Source organism: Cyrtonyx montezumae, unplaced genomic scaffold, assembly GCF_038088225.1.
Source record: "Cyrtonyx montezumae isolate F1298 unplaced genomic scaffold, pur_monq_1.0 scaffold_13, whole genome shotgun sequence".
Lineage (NCBI taxonomy): Eukaryota > Metazoa > Chordata > Aves > Galliformes > Odontophoridae > Cyrtonyx > Cyrtonyx montezumae.
Window position 1 is genome coordinate 22,131,930 of NW_027071859.1, and position 23,338 is coordinate 22,155,267.

General features: G+C 42.0%; 1 protein-coding gene across 1 annotated transcript; it reads left to right on the forward strand.

The window, feature by feature from the left end:
- Positions 1 to 571: 571 nt before the first annotated feature.
- Positions 572 to 14,789, forward strand: LOC136045130 (elongin-A-like). Its single transcript, XM_065730834.1, has 11 exons — positions 572 to 652; positions 5,279 to 5,335; positions 7,118 to 7,230; positions 7,594 to 8,281; positions 9,586 to 9,685; positions 9,930 to 10,094; positions 10,672 to 10,769; positions 11,545 to 11,725; positions 12,071 to 12,194; positions 14,315 to 14,433; positions 14,572 to 14,789. Exons 1-11 carry the CDS (start codon positions 572 to 574, stop codon positions 14,631 to 14,633), a joined length of 1,788 nt encoding a protein of 595 aa, XP_065586906.1. The 3' UTR covers positions 14,634 to 14,789.
- The last annotated feature ends 8,549 nt before the right edge of the window (positions 14,790 to 23,338 follow it).

Here is a 23,338-nt window from a genome sequence, read left to right on the forward strand (position 1 = left end):
TAGTAATTTTGAGTTTATAAAGGTATATCCTTTTAGCTATGTGTGAACGTTGGGGCGGAATGTTTATTTTTCTTCATAATTAGGTATGAGTGGCTAATGACAACACTATTAATGCATGCAGCAGGTGACGTTTTAAGGTTTTAACATTCTGTAGGAGAAAATAAAAAGCAAAAATTTCAATATATTTGTTCCTAGAATAGTAAAACAGAATAATTGCTGTTATCTGCACAGACACGACAGAATTGGCAATAGGGAAGGAGCTTCTAGGCAGCCCTCGAGGCAATCTTTTCTAATCCAAGCAGCACCACTCTTCCTGGTAAATCGTGAAGCCTCCTCTTTAAAGTTAGCATGTTCTGATTTGTGGGTGGCGCGCTTAGCATCACAGCCACGGCGACGCTGACACCTGTCCCCCTTTCCACTAAAAAATACTAGCGAAATCGCGGCCGGGAAGCACACTGCAGCCCCGCCTCGGGACGCGAGGGCGAGGGCGAGGGCGAGGCCGGGGCGGGGAGGCACCGCCCATGGGCTACAAGAGGGGCGAGCAGGGCGGGCTGCGGCTGTGCCCGCGGCGATGGCGGCCGGGCCGGGCGCGGTGCGGGGCAGCGTGAGGGCGCTGCAGTCGCGTCTGAGGCGCGCGGAGGAGCCCGCCGAGGTAGCTGCGCTCGGATGGGGCTTTACGAGGCACGGAGAGGAGGGAAGGCACGCCCTATGGGAGCGGAGCAGGGGCCTGGCTGCTTCCCGATGTGTCTCGTTGGGCCGGAGGCAGCGTGTTCCCAAGGGGCTTCAAAAATAAGCAAACCATTTCTTGGGGGGTTGAGTTCAGTTTGGGAATAGAAAGCGTGCTTCCCGCGGTAGGTTGTGAGGTGTTTGAAGTTGGTGCAAGTTTGTGAAAGGGCTTGGGGGTGAAGAGCACTTAATTTGCATTGTCCTTGGTGGGTGATAAACTTAAAAAATCTTTATTGCTATGTTCAAGTCTACCGTGTGCGTTTATACGCCGAGAAAAGTACTTTCTTAGCCTGTAGTGGTTCATCTTCCTAATGCTGGTTCTATAAGCTTTATCTGTCCAAATGGAATACCTGCGTGCAGGTACTTCAGGTGTTTTGCCTTGCAGTTGATGTGCTACAGAAATGATCGGTTTTTGGTCTTCACAGTTATAATTGATAGAATCCTTAGAGCTGGAAGGGACCTCTGAAGGTCCTCGAGTTCATCTCCCCTGCAGAGCACAGGGATGCTGCAGCTACATCAGGTTGCCCAGGGCCTGATTCAGCCTCGCCTTGATAGTCTGAAGGGATGGGGCATCAACCACATCTCTGGGCAATCTGAGCCAGTGCCTCACCATCCTCACTATAGGAGGGTGATATCTAAGCATTATACCTAAACATGCACTTGGTGTCGATATGCTGTTCTGATCAGGTGATGGAAAGAGAAAACAATTCCAGAGGTAACTTAAGGGCTTTCAAAGCATAACTTAGGAGACAAAAATACGGCTGGCTCTGGTAGGGTGGATTTGGCTCTGTAAGTGAGTAGATGCCTGGATTTTATGTGGTACAGCTAAAAGCAAGTGCTGCATCAGCTGGGTCTAATGGTGGTGCTGTGGCACTTCTGTTGTCCCTGGTAGAGCTGTCTGGTGAGACAGAAATAGCTATGGATAGCAAGGGGTGAGGAGGAGGGAACAGAGAAACCGATAACTAGAAATTGGCAGGCATGAATTCTGCTACTAATAAAAGTGAAGTCTAGTAAGAGAACGTGTGGCATATTTAAAGATGAAGAATGTTTTAAATAGGTGCAAAAAGAGTAATAAGTCGATACTGCAGGTAGGTGTTGGTGTTGCCAAACATTTCTGTTCCGTGATTCTTTGTCTAATCTTGTCACTGTTTTTAATAACTACTGAATACTTTGATGTGATAGGAACCAGGGAAGATTCAGAACATCAGTTGTTCGTCTCAAAAGCTTCTCTATCAGGTCTGATGGTCACTCTGCAGAGAGTGTTTAAAGAATTGACTAAAAAATGAGTAGAACTGGTGAGTAAGGTATTGAATGATCCTTAAGGCCGTAGGGAAGTTCATAGAGTCTGGAAAAAGAAATCAAAAACAACCACTGCTTTGTGCTGTTGTTTCTGTAAGTAAATGAAAGGATCTGTGCTGCTGAAGACTGTGAAGTAATTTGGTGAGCAGCTATAAAATGATGCATCTGGTGTAGAATTAAAGCATGGTACTGTGATTGATACCACTTGATGATACTTCATGTAGAGGCATATGACCAAATTTATCTTAGATTCAGCTGGCACTACCCATCATAAATACACTTCAAATCTCTTACAGCATTTGACTTACTGCTACACTGTTGTTGTAGCAATGTTACATACCTGATGCAATATATAAAATGGGTTGAAATTGCAATCAGCAAAAATAAGTGACAGTCCTCATCAGAAAGAAATGCTTTATGGGGGGGGAAGTGATTACGCATCTCTTCTTGACAGGATCTTACTCAAATCTTTCTTTATTTAGAAGACAGTAAGCATTGCATGAAAATGTTACTAGTACTAAAGTTACCTTGCCTCCAATGAGGAAGAATCCGAGCAGCCTTGATCATGTGCAAGGCTGTGCTCATTTGAGCAGCATGCATTTTAACATGGCTCAGTGGAAAGTCACAGCTAGGAGCAATGAATATAGGTCACTCCAGATAGGAGACTATATTTTGGAAAGCATTGACTCAGAAAATGATTTGGAGCTCTGATGTGTTACTGCTTGAGCATGAAATTGAAGTACAATGTAGTGGCTTATGGAATAAATGCTAGCATTTAATAGGTTGGGTTGTTACTATTATTAGAGGGGCAATTATGGGAATATTATGTCTTGCTCTGGGTGCTGTTATATAAGAAAAAAATACTGTCAAGCTGGGAAAATTTTTTTCAGTGGCAACAAAATGGCTGTGGTTACGGTTAGCACAACTTGTGAAGCTCAAGAACTCAAAACTGTGTAAGAGGTAATGCTCTAGTTAGCAGAAAGACACAATGCGAGTCAGTGGTTGAAAGCAAAGCTGTACTTTTTATTTTTTTGAAAACAGGTTTATTTAGTGAGGATTACTGGGCATACAAGTGCCTTGCTTGGGAATGCACTGGGTTTTCTAACCTGTTGTCTGACCATGGAATGGTCTGGGTTAGAAGGGACCTTTAAGATCCTCTAGGCAGGAACACTCCCACTAGACCAGGCTGCTCACTGTGAGGTTGTGCTTCTGTCCACTCACACTGTGTATGTAGGTGGGCAGAGCTCTCCCTTCAGCAGTCCCTGAGGTGTGTGACTGTGGGTCTCACTGCAGGCTGAACTGTGCCCTGCTCTCAGGAGATGAGTGCTTCTCTTCTAGGAATTTTTAGCATTTAACAATTGCTTTGTGTTTTCTTCTTAACAAAACTACTGTGTTTTGTTTTCCGTTCACAAATGTGATATACATCTTGGGAAAGCAAAATGAGTACTGTGGATTTTGTCTTAGAAAATGTTAGAAGTTTTGTCTTTCCTTTAAGATGTGCTGACTCTTTTCAGATATGCTTGTCATCTAGGTACTCCTGTAATGTAGCCTGTTCTGAGGTTGTATGAGTACGCTTGCTTCCTGAATCTGTTTTAGAGATTCTTGTGAAATGAACACAGCTCTATAAATTAACCCTTGGAGAGGAAATGCTCTGAATCCCCATTGTCTCCATAGCTTGATGACAACATCTCTTAGTGTTGTGGTCTGTAGGATTGTCCCTGTGGGATTTATTCCCAGTGATTTGCACTGCTTGGTTATCTAGTCATCCTACAGAGTGAAATGTACCTGGACTGGATCTGTGAGGTTTCCAGGAGAGGGTAACCATCGAGCTTGTAACATCCTGAGGAGGAAAAGCCATTCTCCTGAGATGGAAAACTGGTTTTAATTTCTTGCTAAGCTGTGCAAATTTCCTCTTGAGATTCTTCTACTTTCAGTAACTGTACTGCAACACAGATGTTTCAGAGGAAAAACTGCATGCCAGATATGTGGATAGAGCTCCCTGTACAATGAAGATCAGTGATGCTCCACTTCTAGTGTGCAACAGGAGTAGTGAGGCTTATCACAGAACCCGTTGAGTTGGAAGGGACCTCTGAAGGACATCTAGTCCAACACCCCTGCACTGAACAGGAAAAACAACCCCATAATGCTATGTTTAAGTTTTCTTAAACAGTGCTGCTCGCTTATGTTTTTAATACTTTTTGCCTCCTGCTATAATTCAGAAGCAATATCTAATATGTTAAATGTCAGTTATTCTGGCATTTGTTACTTAAACCATCATTGTTATTGCTGAAGTTCAAAAAGCTTTTGGATTATCGTCTTTGCATCCCGGCAGGCTCTTGCTATTATATTTAGAAGTGGTAATGGTCTGAAAATTCATAGATAAGTGTTCCAGGCTTTGCTGGAGCCTTATGAAATGCTGTAATTTCAGTTACACATTAATTCTTTCATTGCATAGTACAGCTTTATAGATGTTTGTGAAGGGTAAGGCAAATTGTGTGTAGTCAAACACAAGACTCAGGTGTGCTGCATACACATAGAGAAATTAATACTCTATTTACAAATTGAACTTTTTCTTTTTTTTTTAAGAAACTCTCTCAAAAGAAGAGAGCCATTTAGTATGTATTTGAAGAATATATTCCTCTTAAAAACAAAAACACACAACACCAGCATTTAGTCAAAAATATGTGCTCTGCTAGTGCGAAACAACAGCTGTTAGATCTTGATTTGGTCTTTTTTAGTATACAAACTGCAGTTAAAGATTGAGAACCTGTTGTTTTTTCACACTGAACTCCTTGGGGGTTATTGTTTTTCTTTGCCTTGGAAGGTGAAGGAGCAGTGCTGCAGTTGGGGAGGCTTCCTGATTTCTGTAAGGTGCTGTTTCTCCATAGTGCAGCCACTGAATGCGCTCTGTGCTGGAGCAGGGTCACTGGTATAATAGGAGTGGGGCATGCATGTGGCCTATGCTGCTGCTGTGTTATTGATCTTTGATGTAATCTCTGTAGCAATAAGTTGATCCTTATTGGGTTTTCTGGCATTGCTGCAAATTGGGGTATAGCAGAATTATAGCACTGAGCAGACTTCTGACGTGGCACTCCTATGCTATGCATTCAGGCTTACATTTGCCAGTGTTTACTGGATAATACTCAAGTTTTATTGCTGCTTAAACATGGCAGTGGGAATGAGAAAAGCAGGATAGAATTTAGAATTCTATGTCTGAAGATAATAACAATAAAATTTGAATATTTACTTCCAGATTCTAAAAGTACTTGAGCTACTACAGGATTTGGATATATCACTGGATATTCTAGTGGTAAGTGACCATTAATAACCTTACACAGTCAGTGACAATAGCAGAGTTAAAAATTCAGGGATCTGCTGTCCCAGAAGTGGTAAGCACTGTTAGTATCTTGTAGTTCTGACTCTTAGGCATTGCTCATTTAGAGCTCTGCATAACAAGCTGTGGAGCGTTCTCCAAAAACCAGCTGGAAGCTGGGCACGCAGTGTGACAAATGCAGCATTGAGACAGTAGTGTTAGTACTGAGCAGATCTGAATGTCTAGAGCAAATTTTGCTGTTCAAGTCTGGTTTCTTTTCACTGTACAATTGTTTTCAAATCAGTGCTTAAGATGAAACAAATATAAGTGATGTTCTTTAGGTCAGTTGTCTAAATCTGTTTCTAACTAGCAGCTTTGGGTTAGCTTCTTGCATTTGAAGAGCAGGTGTCCCAAGTTACAGAATCTCACTTCTCATTTGTGACCTTACCCAGGCTACATCCTGTCAGGTTTTGCATTCGAAATCCTCACATTGGTTTAGGAAGCTCTTGGTTACTTTGGCAATGTGTCAGTATTTTGGAGTAGAAAAATGCATGTTGTGGGAGAGCTCTTTGAAGAATGAGAGAAAAATACAGTAATTATTTGGCCAGCTTATTTGAGCAAAGGCACTTACCTGCCTAAAGACAGATGGCTTCTGCTAGGATACTAGGATACAGCAGTATTTTTGTGGTTATATTGAAAAATGGAGTAGTCTTCATTTGTATTGTAATTAGGTGTTTAAAATGACAAAGGGCTTTCATAGGCACTTGATGCTTCCAGCATGCTTGTATGCTACCTGACAGACTACGATGGAAGCCTTCAAGAGAGGTAGGGGGAAGAGCTATCAAACAATTGAAGATCCCATGTATTTTTAGGAATGTGAATGTTGCACTGGCCTGGTGCTGTGGTTTGACCTGGAAGGTGGCCAAGCACCATGCAGTTGTGGGTTCACTTCTTCCCCCTCTTTCCAGTGGAATGGGACTAGTAGGTTGAGATAAAACTATGTATTGAAATAGAGAAAAGGAAAAGGATAATCATTATGACTATATATAAATAAAATCTAGGACTGAGTGTGTGTGTATATATATATAAATGTGTATATAATGAGTAATGCACAAGCAATTGCTCACCACCACCACCCAACTGATTCCCACTTAGCCCCCTGAGCAGTGGAGGAGAGATGAACTAACACCCCTCACAACTTACAGGGGTATCACTTGCTAGCAAGCAAGAGCATTTTCAGGTTGCTGTTGACTTAGGAAATTCTAATGTTTGCATGCATCATAAAAGGGAGAGCTTCTGAATCAGAGATACTAATAGCACAGGATTGAAAAATTCACCAATGGTGAGTATATACTCAAGAAGTCTGCAGGGTAGTTCTGCTTTGACAACATAGAACTCAGCAGAGGGAGATCTGAAGACACAATGGTAATGTAAAAATAATGGAACTATAGAACAGTGAACATGACGGATCTTAAATATCAAGGTGTTTATTCTGTGGCTGAGACTTCAGACCAAGTGAAATGTGTAATATACATACATTTAATGGAGAAAAGTGGCTTTATGAATTAAGGCTGCATTTTGCTCTCCATATTTGGTTATAAATGTTTCATTTACACTCTCAGCTCTGCTTGTAGGGCAAAGCATGTGTTTATTTAGCTGCCATAAGACTCTTCAGACTCCTATGCTAATATAGTTTGTAGCAGTTTTAGAGGAGGTTTTACTTGGGATGCTATCTGTGATTTTTTTTTTAACCCAATTTTCTTGCACTATCTCCAACAGGAAACTGGCATTGGTAAAACAGTTAACAGTTTTAGGAAACATGCCACTGCTGGGAATGTAGCTAAATCCCTGGTGAAGAAATGGAAAAAGCTAATTCCTCCAGAAAATCAAAGGTAGGCGTGGACTTGCTTTTTCTTTTCTTTTTGTTTGGAAGGCTTAATTATACTGTAGTGTAATTTAGTACAATAATAAAACTTGGAAATCTTATAAAAGTGTCATAATGTCTATTTGTTATACCAAACAAATCATAAACTGAATAGCAGAAATGATTTCTACTTTTACAGAATAAGTAGAAATCAAACCAGTGAGTGCTATTGATCCATTAGCCAGCCAGCACTCAAACTTCAGGTCTTGTAAGAATTGTGCCACCTGATGTGATTTAATGCTTTTGTTTTATTTGTGTAAATAAAAAGACTGTTTCTTCAAGAGTTTAACATCAGATGTAGCATGGGATAATAATTTCTTTGGTGTTACAGTGGTCACAGGGGAAGAAAGCGAAATACTGAAAAAGATGAGACAAAATCTTTAGTGTCCAAGGAAGTAAAGCCTTCAGAGAAGTCCAGAACATCTGTGCTGGCCTCCCAAAGTTCTGGTAGCTCATCTGTATCTGGAAAGTTGAACAAGCAGCATAACTGTATTGAAAAATACCTCCAAATTAGAGACTCTAAAGAACATGATAATAGAAAATGTCATGGCAGTGGTTCTAAAAATACTTCCCAGGAGACCGGTCCTCAAGCTAAAGAAAGTGACTGTAAAGAGAGAGCCTCCAAAGACAGCAAGGGAGCTCCAGAAAAGCAGCGTTCCTACGTTGCTGCTGAAGACTCCTTCCCCAAGAAGGAGAAGCCTAAGGATGCCTCCAAACAGAGAGATCCGAAGGCTGTGGAGAAATTGGAAGAAAAACTTGCTGTGAGAAGTGAAGCTGAGTTACCTGGTGGTGAAGAATTTGAGCCCCCTACTAAGTCTTTTGAGTCTTACCTTAATTATGACCAGGTTACAAAAAAGAAAAAGAGGAAAGCTTGTTCTGTAGGTGAACATCCAAAGAAGTGCAGTGAACAGAAGAGCAGCTCACAACCACAAAGGAGTTCAAAATTTTCTCGTGCAAATAAGGGAGGAGAAAAGGTACAAAACTCTGCAGATGATCAGTCAGAAACTCCCAGCAAAAAGGTAAACCACTGCATGGCTGAGATGAAAGCAGATTAACTGCAGACAAATAAGTGTTCTGGTCTCTTACTTTCAGTGGAGTTCTGTTCTTAAAATACATACAGCTGATTGTGTGGCTTTGACATAAGTTGCATTGTACTGGCCAATATTTGTGGATAGATTGTCAAAAAAAAAAAAAAGATTTATTACATACTGTCAGTTTTAATCAATTTGTCGTGTTTTTCAGATGTTTCCTGTGTGACAATGGTCTTTGATCAATGTCTGCTAGTCTGCTTTTTACCCACAGCTTCATTCTTGACTGGCTTGGTTTATGGTTATAGCAGATGTTTGTGCATGACACAGCTGTTTTGTCAGAAGCTGCAGCTCTTTATTAGGTCTGTAGTGGGAACAAACAGACTTTTAATGCATTAAAGTAAACCAAGTAAACATGCTTATTATTTAGACCTTTTTGGTGGAGCTGCTTGTGCAGAGGGAATTAGAGGGCTCTTTGGTCTCTTATCTTGACTGTGATGTGAAAGCTCTGGGGATTGTTTATTTTGTGGAGGATCTGCAGTACAAATATGACATCTTCTATCCCAAATGAAGAAATATTAATGCAGAGGCTTGTGCATGATATTCTAGCATAAGCTTGGGAATTGAGGGAAAGTTGAGCAAAGAATCTTTCTGTTCAAGTTGCCATGAGAAGTTAATAAAGTTCAGGGAGATGCAAGTTTTGGGTTTTAAGTGCCTGGCTTAGAACTAGAAGATGCCCAAGACCTGATTTAGGTATTGTCCATAATGCAGAACATTGGTGGGGGCATGCACTTACCAGATTCCTGAGCTTTTCAATCACTTTTCAAGAGCTACGTCCTGGAAGACTTGAGACTATGTGGCTTATCAAACATGGTGTTGGAAGCTAGGGAGAACCAGCTCTAAAACAATTCCTTTCAGTATGGCCTTTAGCTTGCCTTTAAACATCAGCTCTGTTTTTCATCTTGCAGTTTTGTCTCATTCACTACATGCCTCTAACCTCAGTAGCAATTTATTTGAAAGCCTGTTAGCTGAATACATCTGTTCCTTTCTTTAATCACCGATTACGCACTGACTGCAGATATCCCACTAAGTTCATTTTGTGATGTAGTATTGGTAGTAGAGTATGAAAGAATGTGCTGAAAAGCAATGCAGTGAGTAAATTTTAGTACAGAGGAGCAGTAGTTTCAGTTATTCTAGGTAACTTTTGATCTCACTTTCTCTTTCTGTAGTTTATTTTAAGCCTCAGTAAACCCACATTTATAACAGTGAACTAATGTTTTCTTGACTGTGCACAGACCAAGGTGGCATCCCTCCAAGATCTTCTTAATACTCCACTGCCTAAATTTCTGCCAGGCATCTTAAGCTCCTCTCCCCCATATGCTGCTGACCTTAAAGGTAAGTATTATGCAATGCTGATAAATCTGAAATGGAGCATGTTTTCACACCTCTATCCAGGGTTGTCTTCATCTCCTTTCTTATGAGGCTGTATTAGCTTGTCTTTCTGTGGTGAAGAGACACCTCTTTTAATTACTTCTCTGTGGAACTTGTTTTTAATCTGAAGGGAGCTATAATGGCTTGCCTCTAACATGACAGTAGATAAAGGAAACCTTGACTGATGTATTGCTGGTGACTTCCTTAGAGCCTGTTGTGGAAGCACCCCAGCAAGTCAGTGAGATAGTTCAGTTCACGGGACGGAGACTGAACTCCAAAATGCAAGTCTACTCCGGCTCTAAACCAGTCTGCCTTTCGAAGATGCTTACACTGTATGAGCTGTGCATCCGTGTGCTTCAAAATAATATTGATTGTGAGTATTTTAAGAGCTTTGAGGCAGACTGTCCTGTATGTGTTTCTGATTTACTTCCTTTCTTCGTGCCCAGGCTGGCCTTCTAGAAGATATTGTCCCTACAATGGCAGAGTAGATCAAAAGGCACTTACAAAACTGGATTTGTGATCACGTTGAAATGTAACTTTGTTTTGAAGGCTTAACTTCAAAAAGAAAAAGTTCCAGTTTTTAGTTAAAATACAAGGTCCTATGAAGCCAAAAAAACCCCAATGACTTAATGTTTTCCCTTCGGCATGTCTGTTTACTTAGAACCATTTCTTGATTCTAGTTTGTTGCATATGCAGAGAGGGGAGTGATGCCCACCAGTAAAGTTTGGGGCAGCAGCTATTCCAGGATGCTCATTCCATCCTTGGATATTGATGCCCAATAGTTTGGCTGATTTATTGAGTATTTTCATGCCCTGACTTCAGAAGTATTGTTCTTCTCTTGGTGTTTACTGAAAATTTTTTTGTCTTTATTTTTTAACTGTTTGTTAAGTGGTGCTACACATTGTAAAACGAACCAGCTAAGCAAACAGAGATGCTGTCCTCTGTTGTAGTGCTGCATGAAGTAGGAGGTGTTCCCTTCGAGATCCTGGAACCTGTGCTAACACGTTGCACACCAGAGCAGTTGATTCGAGTAGAGGAATATAATCCGGTAAATTCTGCCTTGTTAAATTCAGGGAACCACAGAGGAGATTGGGCATCTGTCTGCCTTCCTTGCACCCTTTTTGGTAAAGGTTCTTCATGGCTTTTTTTCTTTTGCCTGATAGACTTATTTTTTTCTCAACTATCTGTTTTTAAAGCATTTGAGAGAATTATTACTGATTATATTACTAAATGAAAGTCAGTGTGGGTAATAGAAGTATTTCTATTTCCTGAAAAGAGAGGGGAAAAACCACCACCAACAAAGAAATAGTATTTGCCAGGCACAGTAGGACCAAGTATTTTCCCGTTTAAAACTTGTGCAGGTTGCAAAGCATATTGAAATCACATCCCAGGTACTTCCCAGTTTGCATGTGGTAGATCTCTGATGCAAAATGCTAACCCTTTGGCTTCATGATGTATTTGGACGTAGGTGTTCCAAGTGTGTAGTACTTTGTGGTGCAAGTTGGCCACTTCTCTTTGTGACTGAAGTTGAGAGCTGGTATGGGCTGAGCCTGTGCTGGAAACAAAAACGTAGTCTGGAAGCACAGTTCATTAACCCAAACACAGAGCTGTGCTGAAGCTACAGAATGCCCAGGCTGAAGGTGGCATCTCTCTACAGCACTGTCATGCTCTGTGGTGGGGGTACCAGTGAGAGCACGTGTGGTGGGATTTGTTCTGCACTCTGTTGGGTAAACTGGCCTTGTCTATTGTCTCAGCTAAGAAGGTAGTCTTAGAAATGTTGCTTTAAAACCTCATATTTAAATATATCTTGTGTTCAAATTAAGACGTTTACTGAAGAGTCTGACCACTTGTGGAAGAAGCACTGCCAGAGAGATTTTAAAAATGAGAGCCTCCTGGAATATGAGTGCTGGCGTGAAATGTACTTGAGACTCTTCAATGAGAGAGAAGAAAAACTGAAGATGCTTACAAAAAACATTCTTTCAGCACAGTCTGAGAAACCGAAAGGTAATATCTGTAGACAGCTTTTCAGTTCTCAAAGCTCAGTCTCTTCTGTTTTTCTTGAGACTTACTGTGTAGGGCTTAGTGATGTGTTTGCACCAATTGATCATGCTGTATATCTAGGAGAAGGCATCAAGTAAGGATGCTGTTCCTCTTAATATACAGATTGCACACAAGATGAATATGTGCATTGATACAGCATGTTAATGCATAATGCAAGCAACGTGTTGTAGACAAACTTTAGTTTACTGTTAGCTTCTAGAAATTGGCTCACAGTCATATTTGCAACTGAGCTTTGAACATAAAGATGGAAAAGAAGTCAGATTTCCTCTGTTCTTTGCTTCTGTTTAGGCCGGCAAGTAAAAATGGCTTATGTGACCAGTGCAGCAAAGCCACCCAGGAACATTCGCCGACAGCAGGGAATCCATGGTACAGCTGGATCTGTCACCCAACTCCATCCCACAGAGAAGGGGAAGTAAGTGTTCTATACTGCACTTTTAATTGGAGATGAGACATCTGTCAGTACAAAAACTTGCTGACAAAATATTTTTGAAGTTATAAATAGCTCTGTGTTTACTTTACTTCTTTAAGCAGCTAGTGCCTAGAAAATAACTTGCCTTTTAAGTCTGGGCTGCTCCTCTGCTGTGTATGTGATGTCATCACATGTTTCTCCATGCATTGCTGATGAGTTCATCCTCCCAGCTACAGAGTCAGTGGCCACTGTGTTTCTCCAGGTTACGTTAATGCTGCTCAACATCCTAGGGAGATCCCCAGTGTTGTTGTTTTGTGTTTGTAAACCTGCATAGTAGTCTTGCATATTCTCCAGGTAGCATAAAATCCTAGAGTGGTAAAGCTGACCAGAATGAATCTCAGCAACCATTGATACAGCTGACTGGGCTTTTGCTGTGGAACAGACTGGCCAGTAGCAGTACCCAACGCTAATCTCTGGAGGAACAGGAAATTAGGATTCTTCAAATACACTTTTACAGTGCAAAACTAAGTTCTTTCTGAACGCTTAGTTCGTGGTAGTTCAGCAGACAGAAGAGCTGTGTAGTTTGTCCTGCCATTTCTGCTGACCTAATGATTTTTCTCTTAATACCCAAGAAAATGGCTACGATAGGGAGATAAGTTGGTGCTACAGCTGGTTTCAACTCCCTTCTCAGCTATATGAGGAGATTATCTGCTCTTGCCCACGAGGAAAACACGTTCAGGCGGTGTGAATCTTGTGCTGTGGTCCCTTACTTTGCTGTATCTGTGGCTGAGCTCCCTTCTCCCCATAGCCTCTGGGTGTTCCCATGCTGACAAAGCTGCTCTGCAACTAGCTCTATCAGACTGATCTTTTTTGGGTGAAAACTGTTTAAATTGTTCTTGGTTACTCTGAATTAGCCAACAGTCATGCAGGCTGCCAAATATGGTGCTGATATGGGGCAGGAGCAAGAGCCCACATGTATGCAGTTATTAAAACCAACCTTTATACCAAAGATGACCTTTTCAAAGCTGTACCTTTAGGTGATTAAATTTAGAAAGTTCTTTCCAAATCCTGTTACTGATAAGAAGATAGCCCACCACTAATGCAGTAGCATAAAGCACTTCGAGTACAGCTTCTGCTTTCAGTGACCTTGTGGGAGGTTGCACCTGTGACAAATAGGCCTTCTGGTTTAGGTGCTTCAGGTACAGTAGTGTAAATGTCCTTTCTGTTCCAGTAACTGAATGATGTACTCAGATATCATAAATTAGGAGGAATTGCTATTGTGTGAATGAAGCTGTTAGGAGGGTTGCTGCTCTGCCTTCATAAGAAACATGAATTTTTTTAGGCAAGATGTATTAACTTCACTTCTTTGAGCATGTCCTCTGGAAACCTTCCCTCAGTTTTACTACGTACAGCTGAAATCTTCACTTGTGGAGCTAAAAAGGCCGTGTGGCACACATTGGATCCCCAGCAGGCTGTTTGTATTTTGGCATGTGGTGGTTTAACTGGCAGCAGGTGTTAATGACTGGCTCTGAGGCATACAGGGCTGCCTGGGTTGCTGACACCATGCTGGCAGTTAAATGCTGGGTTGGTTTCACTGTCTTGTGCAGAGCTGACGCTTCCTGCAGTTACCTCAGGTCTTGTCCCGTTGATTGGTATATTCAACCTAACATTTGGGGTTAGTTGTTATGCCTTTTTCTAGGCATTCCTAATTTAAAAACAACACCATAACGCAACTGAAAACTCACTGTCACTTTGCCTTTGTTTTCTGGCAGAGGGCTAGTTTAGCTGCGTTTGGAAAGACAAATAGGAAAGAATTGAACGTGGGCCATAAGACCCATCATGATCATCATGGCACTGCTGAATATCTTTCTGTCGTAGTCCCATCATTTAATTCTAAGGATAAACAAGAGGCCTCGTATCTAACAGAAAACCTGTGCAAGGATGGAAATGGACTGGATGACCCCTTCTAACCTGAGTTATCCCATGATTTCACATGTACCACACTACTGATGATGAAACAAACTTGTTAAGGCACTGTCAGCATTTTTCTCCAAGGTGGGACAAAGGCACTAGTAGCTCAATTAAAAAAAAATCTTTTTTTTTTAATTTTCTGTCTCTAAAAGAAAAAGATCACCAGAAAGCAGAGAGGGAAACAATACTTCATCAAATCTAAACTGTGCTAGTAACAGTGGAAACTCTAGCTCAAATGGAGTGACTCAAGATGGAAAGAAGCCTATTAAAAGTAAGTACGGAGATTGTCAAAATAATTGCTTTAACTTTCTGGCTATTAATGTATGCTTAATATTATGCTACTGTCACTTAAATTACTTGTATTATGATGTAATCCTAACTAGTCTCTCTTGTTCTCTTGTTATGGAAGAAATTGCACCAATCATGAGGAAAACTTTAAAAGCATTGAAGAGTAGAGCTGCACGACGGTAAAACAAGGATGTGTTTGTATATGGGAAGCTTATGGACATATTTGTGTATCATGCTACCATTGATGGAAGTAAAATTAATGTAAACTTCCCAATTTACCTTTGCTAAAGTAGTTGTCATATGCTGCAGGAGCAAATAATTTCCAATTAAAAAAGGAAACCCTGGGCTCCTTTCATACTGCCACTTCCTTATTCATGAATGAGGAAGACCAAACTGAAATAAGGTCAATGTATGCTAGTAACAAATCAGTTCATATGGACTTCTATAAATTCTGTACTTATCAGTTTTGTATGAATTTGAAAAAGCTTTTGATGAAAGCACTTAAGCCATGGATGTATATTGCCAAGGTTAGTTAGCACAAGCATTCAGGAAAGGGAAACAGTACATTTCATTACTTAGGATGGAAAATTGCTCTTTTTTTTTTTTTAACTGAGCTTTAAAGGACAGGTAGGAGTAGACATCTCCTGGTTTTTTTTTTCCAAGCAGGTGTATATACTTCTGGGGTAAATAGTGTAACTGCAGCAGTGAGTTAATGAAAAGCTGTTCACTATTCAGGAGTTGCTTCTAGTTGGGATGTTATTGGCACAAGAGTTTAAAAAACAAAACACTTTACACTGTGTGAGACTCTTTGAAAGTGCAAGCCCTTGTTCGGGCGTCAGTATTTTGGGAAAAAAGCAGATGGGAGAGAAGCCAAGAATTTTATTGGCTTGATGTTACAGTTATCATATAAGAATCTTACTGTCTTCAGAATCATTTCTTTAAGTCATGGGAGAAAAGCTGTTTTATACTCTGATCTGCTTCTCTGATTCTGCTGTGGAGAGCCTGAACTCCAGACCTTGAGGATGGACCCCCTGTGTTTGTGGTGGAAAGCTATGGTGTCTTAAATTGCAGCACCCTTCAGTTCTTGAGAAGACAGCTGTTTGGGAGTGATCTATAAATGAACTTCTCTTAAGGAATGAGAATTGCCAGTTGCTTCACCTAAAACAGTTTGTGTGAATTGGAAGTCTGATTTTTGCCTTCATGGCATGGCTTTCACATGGTTGAAGTCTTTAGATACATGTTAGTACTGTTACTAACTTGGTTCTTCTGTAAGTCTCTGCATTCTGAAGCACATGGTAAGGCTGTTATGAAACTAGCAGCTGTCCCTCAGTAAACCTTGTGTGAGTTGCTTCACCATCCTGTAACTTTTTCAATTAAAAAAAAAAGATATTGCTACAACAAACTCTTCTCAGTCTGATAAGGTGGGTGTGTATTCCCCCATGCATAAAAGCCTGTGCAAATGCTCTGTACTAGGATTTTAAGCGTAGTGAATCATGGTTTATTGGTGAAAGGAACAGGGACATAAATAGGTTGCTCCAAAACAAATGTTTCTTATTTCCACAGAAACTACAACAGATTTAAAGAGCACAGTAACACTACTTGATAAAGCAAATTCTCAGCTACAAAATGCTCTTTTTCAACACAGTTGCCACCATTAGCTACGCATCTTCACCAGCAGTTAGCAAGAGAGTGTGCTGTGCTTGTCAAAATCTGCACCAGTGGAAGTGACCCACTGCTGCCACTACTGAAGTGTACCACTCACTACCTCACAGGGCTCACATCCTCTGTTTGCTCTTCATAAATGTTCAGCAACTGTCACTGAATTTCAGTGGATGCAATTTTTTCCACGTGGAGGAAAATTCAGTTCCACACTTTCATTTCATCTACGTGTCCATGTCAGACACTATTTAGCTAGGCTGCCCCTTTGCTGCCATCTGTCCCACAGAAACAAAATGTAATGGGATACTGGTGGGAACCTCTACTGCCATATCAACAACATCTACCTCTGATGTCACAGGGCCAACATATTAGAATATGAAGCATTAATGTCATAGGTTCATAAGGTTGGAAAGGACCTACAAGATCATCTAGTCCAACCATCCTCCTGTCACTATCCCTACCCAACTACTACTACCTACCCAACTGCTGTCATTGCAGCCCTAGTAGATTCTCTTTGTGCATTATTATTGCACTGAAAGGAATGAAAGATGAGAGTAGGAGTATTGACCTGGAAACTCTTGTAGGGAGTTTTGACTGCCTCAGTGCTGATTAGTAGTAGGGGCTGTAGTGTCCATCTTCTATGTCTGTAAATATATTTTCTGAGAGAAGCTGTTCTAGGTTCAAGCCTAGTTGATGGCAGGTTGGTGTACCACCTGCCATTCATGGGACTGACTCTGGTCATCATAGAGTTGCTAATCAGTCAGTGGCAGAAGTTTAACTCATCTGGAGGCTTGTGTCACAGGTAATAAATGCTTCTTGGCTCTCTCAGCAGCATTTGTTCTAACAGCCCAGCTGCTTTTCCCTCCATGCTGTAAGCAAGTTCTGTTTGTTTCTGGCAAATGAAATAGGTAATGGGATAAAACTATGGTTGCAAAAGGAAAGGCCTGCTGTTGAGGGAAGAGACCATAAATGAAGATGACGTCTTAAACTGTCCATTTCATGCATAAAACCCGCATTCTATTTCCTGCCAATGTTTCATAACATTCAGAATGGTTTTCCATCCTGCTAGTGGTTGAGCACAAGAAGAAAACCTCAGCCTGATTACTGCTCTGTTTTTAAGAGGATGTATGATCTTGTGCTTTAAACAGACCTTAGGCTAGGAGGAGAAAACAATGCAATTTTGAGGTGAAGTGTTCTTTCTTATGAGACTGCTCTCAGAGTGAATCTGAAGCTCCAGGAGCTGAGCTACTTACAGGGACTACAAATGCACAGGCTAAATCCTGTCCGAAAGCTGGGGAAGCATTTAGGATTTTGCATGAAAAACTAAAAACAGAGCTCAGGGTTGCTAGGATTCTAAAGTAAAATACAGCACAAGGCTGTTGAAGTCCAGATATAATAATTCCCTGCACACTGGAATGCCTTATTAAGGTAAAGAAATCTAGTTTCAGCATCCAAATGACTTTGGGATTCAGTAGAGTCACAGTATGGTTTGGGTTTAAGGTCATTCCAATTCAACTCCTCGCTATAGGCAGGGGCACTTCTCTCTAGACCAACTTGCTCACAGCCCCATCCCATCTGTCCTTGAATGCTTCCAAGGTGGGAGCATTCACAACCTCACTGGGCAACCTGTTCCAATGTCTCACCACCCTCACAGTAAAGAATTTCTTCCTAATATCTAGTTTAAATCTACCCCTTCCATTTCAAAGCCATTTCCCCTTATCTGCTCAGTATAATGGTTCTTCATTATAAAACGTTAATCCCCAGCTTTCCTGTAGGTCCCTTGAGGTGCTGGAAAGTTGCTATAAGATCCCCTTGGAGTCTTTTTTTCCTAGCTCTTGGCCTGCCCTTGTAGGGAGGTGCTCAAGTCCTCTGGTCATCTTCATGGCCCTCGTCTGGGCTTGCTCCAGCAGTTCCATGTCCTTGTGTTGGAGGACCTAGAACTGGATGCAGTACTATAGGAGTGGTCTCGTGAGAGTAGAGGAGCAGAATCAATCAGACTTCTTTTGATGCAAACCAGGAACCAGTTGGCCTTATGGGCTGCAAGTGCATGTTGCTGGCTCATGTTGCTGTGTCTTTCATCAGCTGACACACCCAAATCCTCCTCCTCAGGGCTGCTCTCAAGCCAGTCTCTGCCTGGCCTGTTTTTGTGCTTGGAGTTGCCCTGACCCATGTACAGGACTTTGCACTTGGCCTTATTGAACTTGTTGAGGTTGGCGTGGGCTCACCTCTTGAGCTTTGGATGGCATCCCTTTCCTCTAGCACGTCAACTGCACCACACTTGCTGAGGGTGAAGAAAATATTCAGGTCAGAATAGTGGAGAAGGTTTTTCTATGGAGTGTTCAGGTTTTTTTTTTTTGTTTCTTTTCCCCTCAAAATGAAAGATTTTAAATTTGTATTTGTAGACTAAGCTCTAGATGGTGTGTTTGCTGTGAACTGTGGTGGTACCTGTGGAAGCATGCCATGCTGTGTTTGTGAACTCTGCTTACAGATGAAGTTGCCTCTCATCCCTGAGGATGAGCCTAAAAAAGGTGGTAACTCAGGAGAGGGCTGCACATTGCACAGCTCTGGAAGCTCTTACGTAGCTGTTATCCTACAGAGATGCAAGTGGGAAACAAAGTTCTTTGCCTCTTCTCCAGTCCCCATCCCTTACTGTTTGCAGGATGGTGGAGCCTGCAGGAGAGAAGATGCTGTTAGCTGAAGCCTGCAGACACAGGAATATGAGCTGCTCGGGCAGAAACAGAGGAGCAAGCTGCTGCCTGCCTCTGGGAGAGGGAAGCAGACTCTTCTGCAAAAGTCAAGAAAGCTGGTGAGATGTGGCAGGGGAAGATGATCTCTCTGCTCAAGATGCTGACCTCTGAAGGGAAGAAGCTGAAGCCTTGTCCTTCTGCTCTTTACAGTTCTGAAGTTTCTTTTTCCCAAAGAGACACTTTCCCTTCTTGCAGCTCTTTACAGCACACAGTACATTCTCTGTTTTTCTCTCCCACAGATGTGCTCTAGCTAACTCACTGCAGAACACATCTCCCATAGTTACCTGTGTTGATATGCTTTTCAGTGCTTTCAGACCCTTCAGGCAGGAAGTTAGACAATTAGTCTGTCTGAAACTTAGATAAACTCTAAAGTGGTGCATTAAAGTGTGACTTCTGTTGTGCTGGATTGGGGCTGACAGCTGAATTCTGGCTTTCGGCATTTAGAAAATTGAGGGGAGAATGAAATGCTGCATGGAAGTCCCAGGGGCTTGAGCACAAAGCAGCTTCTGCAGGTTTCTAGAAAGTCTCCGCTTGCTTGTGCTGTTGAGGGGTGAACAATGCTGACCCCAAGCAGAGTGCCACATCCTTCTGGTTGAAATCCTCAGTGCTGCTCTGACACTGCAGGGTGAACGCAGCAGTGACCTCTTTACAGCAAGGAACTGGGGGCCCGTTGCCACAGGGGTTTGTTGTCATCTGGGTGTTCATCAGCCAGGTGATCAAGTGGGCAGTGTTTCAAATTCCCATCTTTATTAGGGGATGTGGCATCGTTAGGAGGCTGGCAGCCACACTGAACTTGTTATCATAGCAAAATGATCTTGTACTTTAAGGAGGGAAGGAATACCTGAGGAGATAAGGCTTACCTTGCCTCTCAGACTTCTCCATCCACTCTTTGGCTTAATGAACTGGGGTGATGTATGTAGGTCACTTGAAAAGTAATGCCTTCTACTTATTTCCATGAAAAGTTCAGTAGATACGAAGAGCACACAGTAACATTGATAGAGCAAGTTCTCAGCTACAAAACAGTTTCTCAACATAATCATTCCTGTTAGCTGTGCATTTTCAGCAATGTGAGCTCTGTCTGAGTTGTGAAAAGCACATCTCTTTGGTCTGCCTAACAAGAGAGGCTTAGGGAAGAGCTTCCTCTACAAAACCTCAGACTGGCTCTGCTTTTGAGTTATTTAATCATTCAATGTTATCAAAACTTTGTGCTATAATGACAGTGTGTCTCGATTATAATTTGTATCCACAGTTTTGTGGAAGAAGTCATGCATCATGTGTTAAGCATTTGTCTCAGTTGTTCGAGTAAGACTGAGCTATATTTTGCATTAAAGTAAACATTGAAAATGGTGTAATTTTGTCCAAATTATGGCACTTACAGTACAGAGAGAGTTTTCTGAGAAAAAATCGAGTATGTGCCAGACTGTGTTTTTGGCGCTGCTGTGACTGACACTGTATTTAGCATTCCTCATGGTTCCTGGTAGTTGTTATAACCTACTGAAATGCTGAGCTTGCATGAGATGGGGCAACCATTTGCCCTACCAGTGTTCTCCTGGCTCTGAACAGGAAGCTTCATCCTTTATCTGTCCTCTATTAATCTGTTAAATTAAATTAAAAAAAAATAAAAAGCCTTTATTCTGGGGAAGAATTGTTATAATTCTCAGAGTGACAATTTCCAGCCAACCTGCCCCAAAGGAGAGCAGAGGCTTTTGCTTGGGGGCTGATCCTGTTCCCAAATGCCCCACTGCCCCTTGCCTCCATAGTGGGCAGCCTTCTCCCTCCTACTGCCTCAGCTCTTGCTGCTCACCTGAGCTTAGAGGTTATTTGGCTATTTTGAAGGCTGTTATACTCTGTTTTTCAGGCAGCAAGCAGGAAGATGACCACATCACCATGTGAATGCTGTTCTGAGGAGGTTTAGGAGGAGGTTGGGGCCTTGCAGCCACCTCTGTAACTTCATGAATCCCATCTTCTGCTTCCCCTTATCCTTTCTGGGGCAGTAGGGCTAGTGTTGTCTCCTGCAGTATTTCAGCAGATCTGTGTTCCTGCTTCCTCCTGAAGATCAGCATAGTTTGACTGCAGCTCCCTCCAGCAATTACAAAAATCATGGTCCGGATCATTTCCTCACAACAAATGCTTTATGAGCAGACTGGTATGCAGCTTGCAAGTTTTTCCTCAAGATGGATGCCAAACCACAAGCGTGGGCAACCTTAAAAATCACAGCAACATCAGGCTAATCAGGCATTAAAAATAACACTCAGTTTTTCTGGTCTGCCATCTAACATGCTAGTGGAACTATTAGTGTTGCCAGCTCTCCCCATAACGTTAAGATAATTTACATCTTTTCTGCCCAAAGCCTGCTGTCATTTCCAGCCTCTCCTCTGGAGCTGAAATGTGAATTAATCCTCATGGTTCCCTTAACCCCACCCTCATTGTTCCACACAGCTTTGCTGCCTGTCTGTCTGCTTCTCCCTTGTATTATAACCCTTCCTCTTGATGCAATGCAGCATTGTAATGCTACATGAAGGAAAATCTGTGAGGGATACCCTGGTGTACATTCCGCCTTCCCCATGTTGTGCATATGTGGTTTCTTTTATAGCCCTAATTTTCAGGGTGTCCCCTTAGTTCCTATGTTCAAACCAAATCCCTATTCCAAATCACATAGAGCACTATAAATGTTTTTGCAGTGGCATGTCCCTTTTGCACAGTGCACCTAGAGAGACAGCCTCCCAGGTCAGGGTCTTAGCTGCCTACTGCAGGATGGATCCCAAAATAATCATGGTACTGTTGATGTGCTCAAAAACAGTGTAAGTTTGCTGTCTGTGAGTGCTTGTTCATACTTTTTCAGGCTACTAAATAAGTTTTCTTCACACTTGGGTGTGCCAATTTGACGTCTGGTGTGAAATAGGTGCTTGTGTTCCTGAGCACAGATGCCAAGCTCAAATTCAGGCTTAGGAAGTTTGATTTAGTGTTTGAAAATGGGACTTTTCCTCTGAAGCCTGCATGCGTGGGCTGAAGGGCAGCTGGAGCTGCGGGTGAGGTGTGAAGGATGAGCATTGCCACCACCCCATCTGCAACTCTGGTGCCTTTTTACAGCTTTTTAGATAGGCTGCTTTGTTTGGGTTGTTCTCTGTGCTGCTTTATCTAGTGAGGATGAAGAGCTTCAGAGCAGCACCAGCAATGCTGATGGCACAAGGTTGGTCACAGACAGCTGTATGGAGGCTTGGTGACCATGGCATGTTCTTCTCCAGGTGCATAGCAGCACCCAGGAGCAGAGATCTGAGCTTACTTCAGTTGGGCATGATAAAATCATAGAATGGCTTGGGTTGGAAGGGACTCTGAGGACCATCAAGTTCCAACTCCTCTATCACAGGCAGGGCTACCATCCTCCAGAAATCATGCTGGTCTGTTTTTCCATTTCTTTTTGTCCCTTGTAAACAGGATTTCTTAAAAAAAAAAAAAAAAAAAGATTTCTTTGAATGCCATATTTGGCACCCCACGACTTGCAGGAAATGTCACATTTCCTTCAGGGCAAAGCAGTAGTTCCCTGGGGCATGCTGATCATGCACTGCCACTTTCCAGTTAGGAAAATGTAAGTGCAGGAGGCTGAAGGAGAGTGACACTGCTTGCCAGACATGCCGCCGCGCATTTGTGTTCAGACTGTGAGGCAGGATGCCCCGCTGGCTTTCTGTGCTTCTCCTCTTTACCTGCAAGTAGTGTTGGAATGTGTCCTGCTTGTGTGAGACAACGCTTTCGGCAAAACAGGATTCAGAAAGTCAGGGAAAGCTGATGCTGCCAGCCCATGGGGCTGGTTGTGTTCAATGTATGGGGATGTCGATAGGAGTTACCCACTTAAATCCCCCAGATGTTGGAAAGCAAACATGAGTGGAGAGGCTAACTCCTAAGCACTGCTGTGGGGGTGGATGGGGGGGCATGCAGGCCTGGACTCAAAGTGTTGAGCTGAACCACCTCCTTCTCTGCTAATATTCAGTGTTTGCAATTTATTCTATAGAATTTATACTGGAACTTGAGAAATACAGAAACAGCAACAGCCACTTAGGCTGTCAGGTAAATTGTTCTGCAGTATTCGTTGTCCGAAGTCCAATAGCTATACAAAAGCATCCGCTACCACCAAACTGGAAAAACAAACCTCTGTGATATGCACCTGTTATTTTTCAATATATAATGATAGTTGTAGTCAGACTTCAGAATTGCAAGCACACTGGTCAAAGCTAGATAAATCTCTTCAAAACACAGCAGATGTTGCCTCACTGTTTTCAGACCCCAGCAAGAACCAGCCAGCAATTCTCTGTCACATATCTTTTTCTTATTACAGACAGCAGGTTTCCATCCAGATCATGGGCTCAGGGTGATAAGGAGAAAATGACAATGCTGTAGCATCCGGTTTGTTGAAAATTGGTGATATGGATTTATATATATTTTAATTTGTGGAAGATGAAGCATGGATACGACGTCATTTTTTTGACA

Coding starts and splice junctions, on each gene's coding strand:
- LOC136045130 (XM_065730834.1), top strand. CDS start 572: ATGGCGGCCGGGCCGGGCGCGGTGCGGGGCAGCGTGAGGGCGCTGCAG. Junction 9,686..9,929: donor ATATGCTGCTGACCTTAAAG/GTAAGTATTATG, acceptor TGACTTCCTTAG/AGCCTGTTGTGGAAGCACCC. Junction 14,434..14,571: donor TGGAAAGAAGCCTATTAAAA/GTAAGTACGGAG, acceptor TTGTTATGGAAG/AAATTGCACCAATCATGAGG.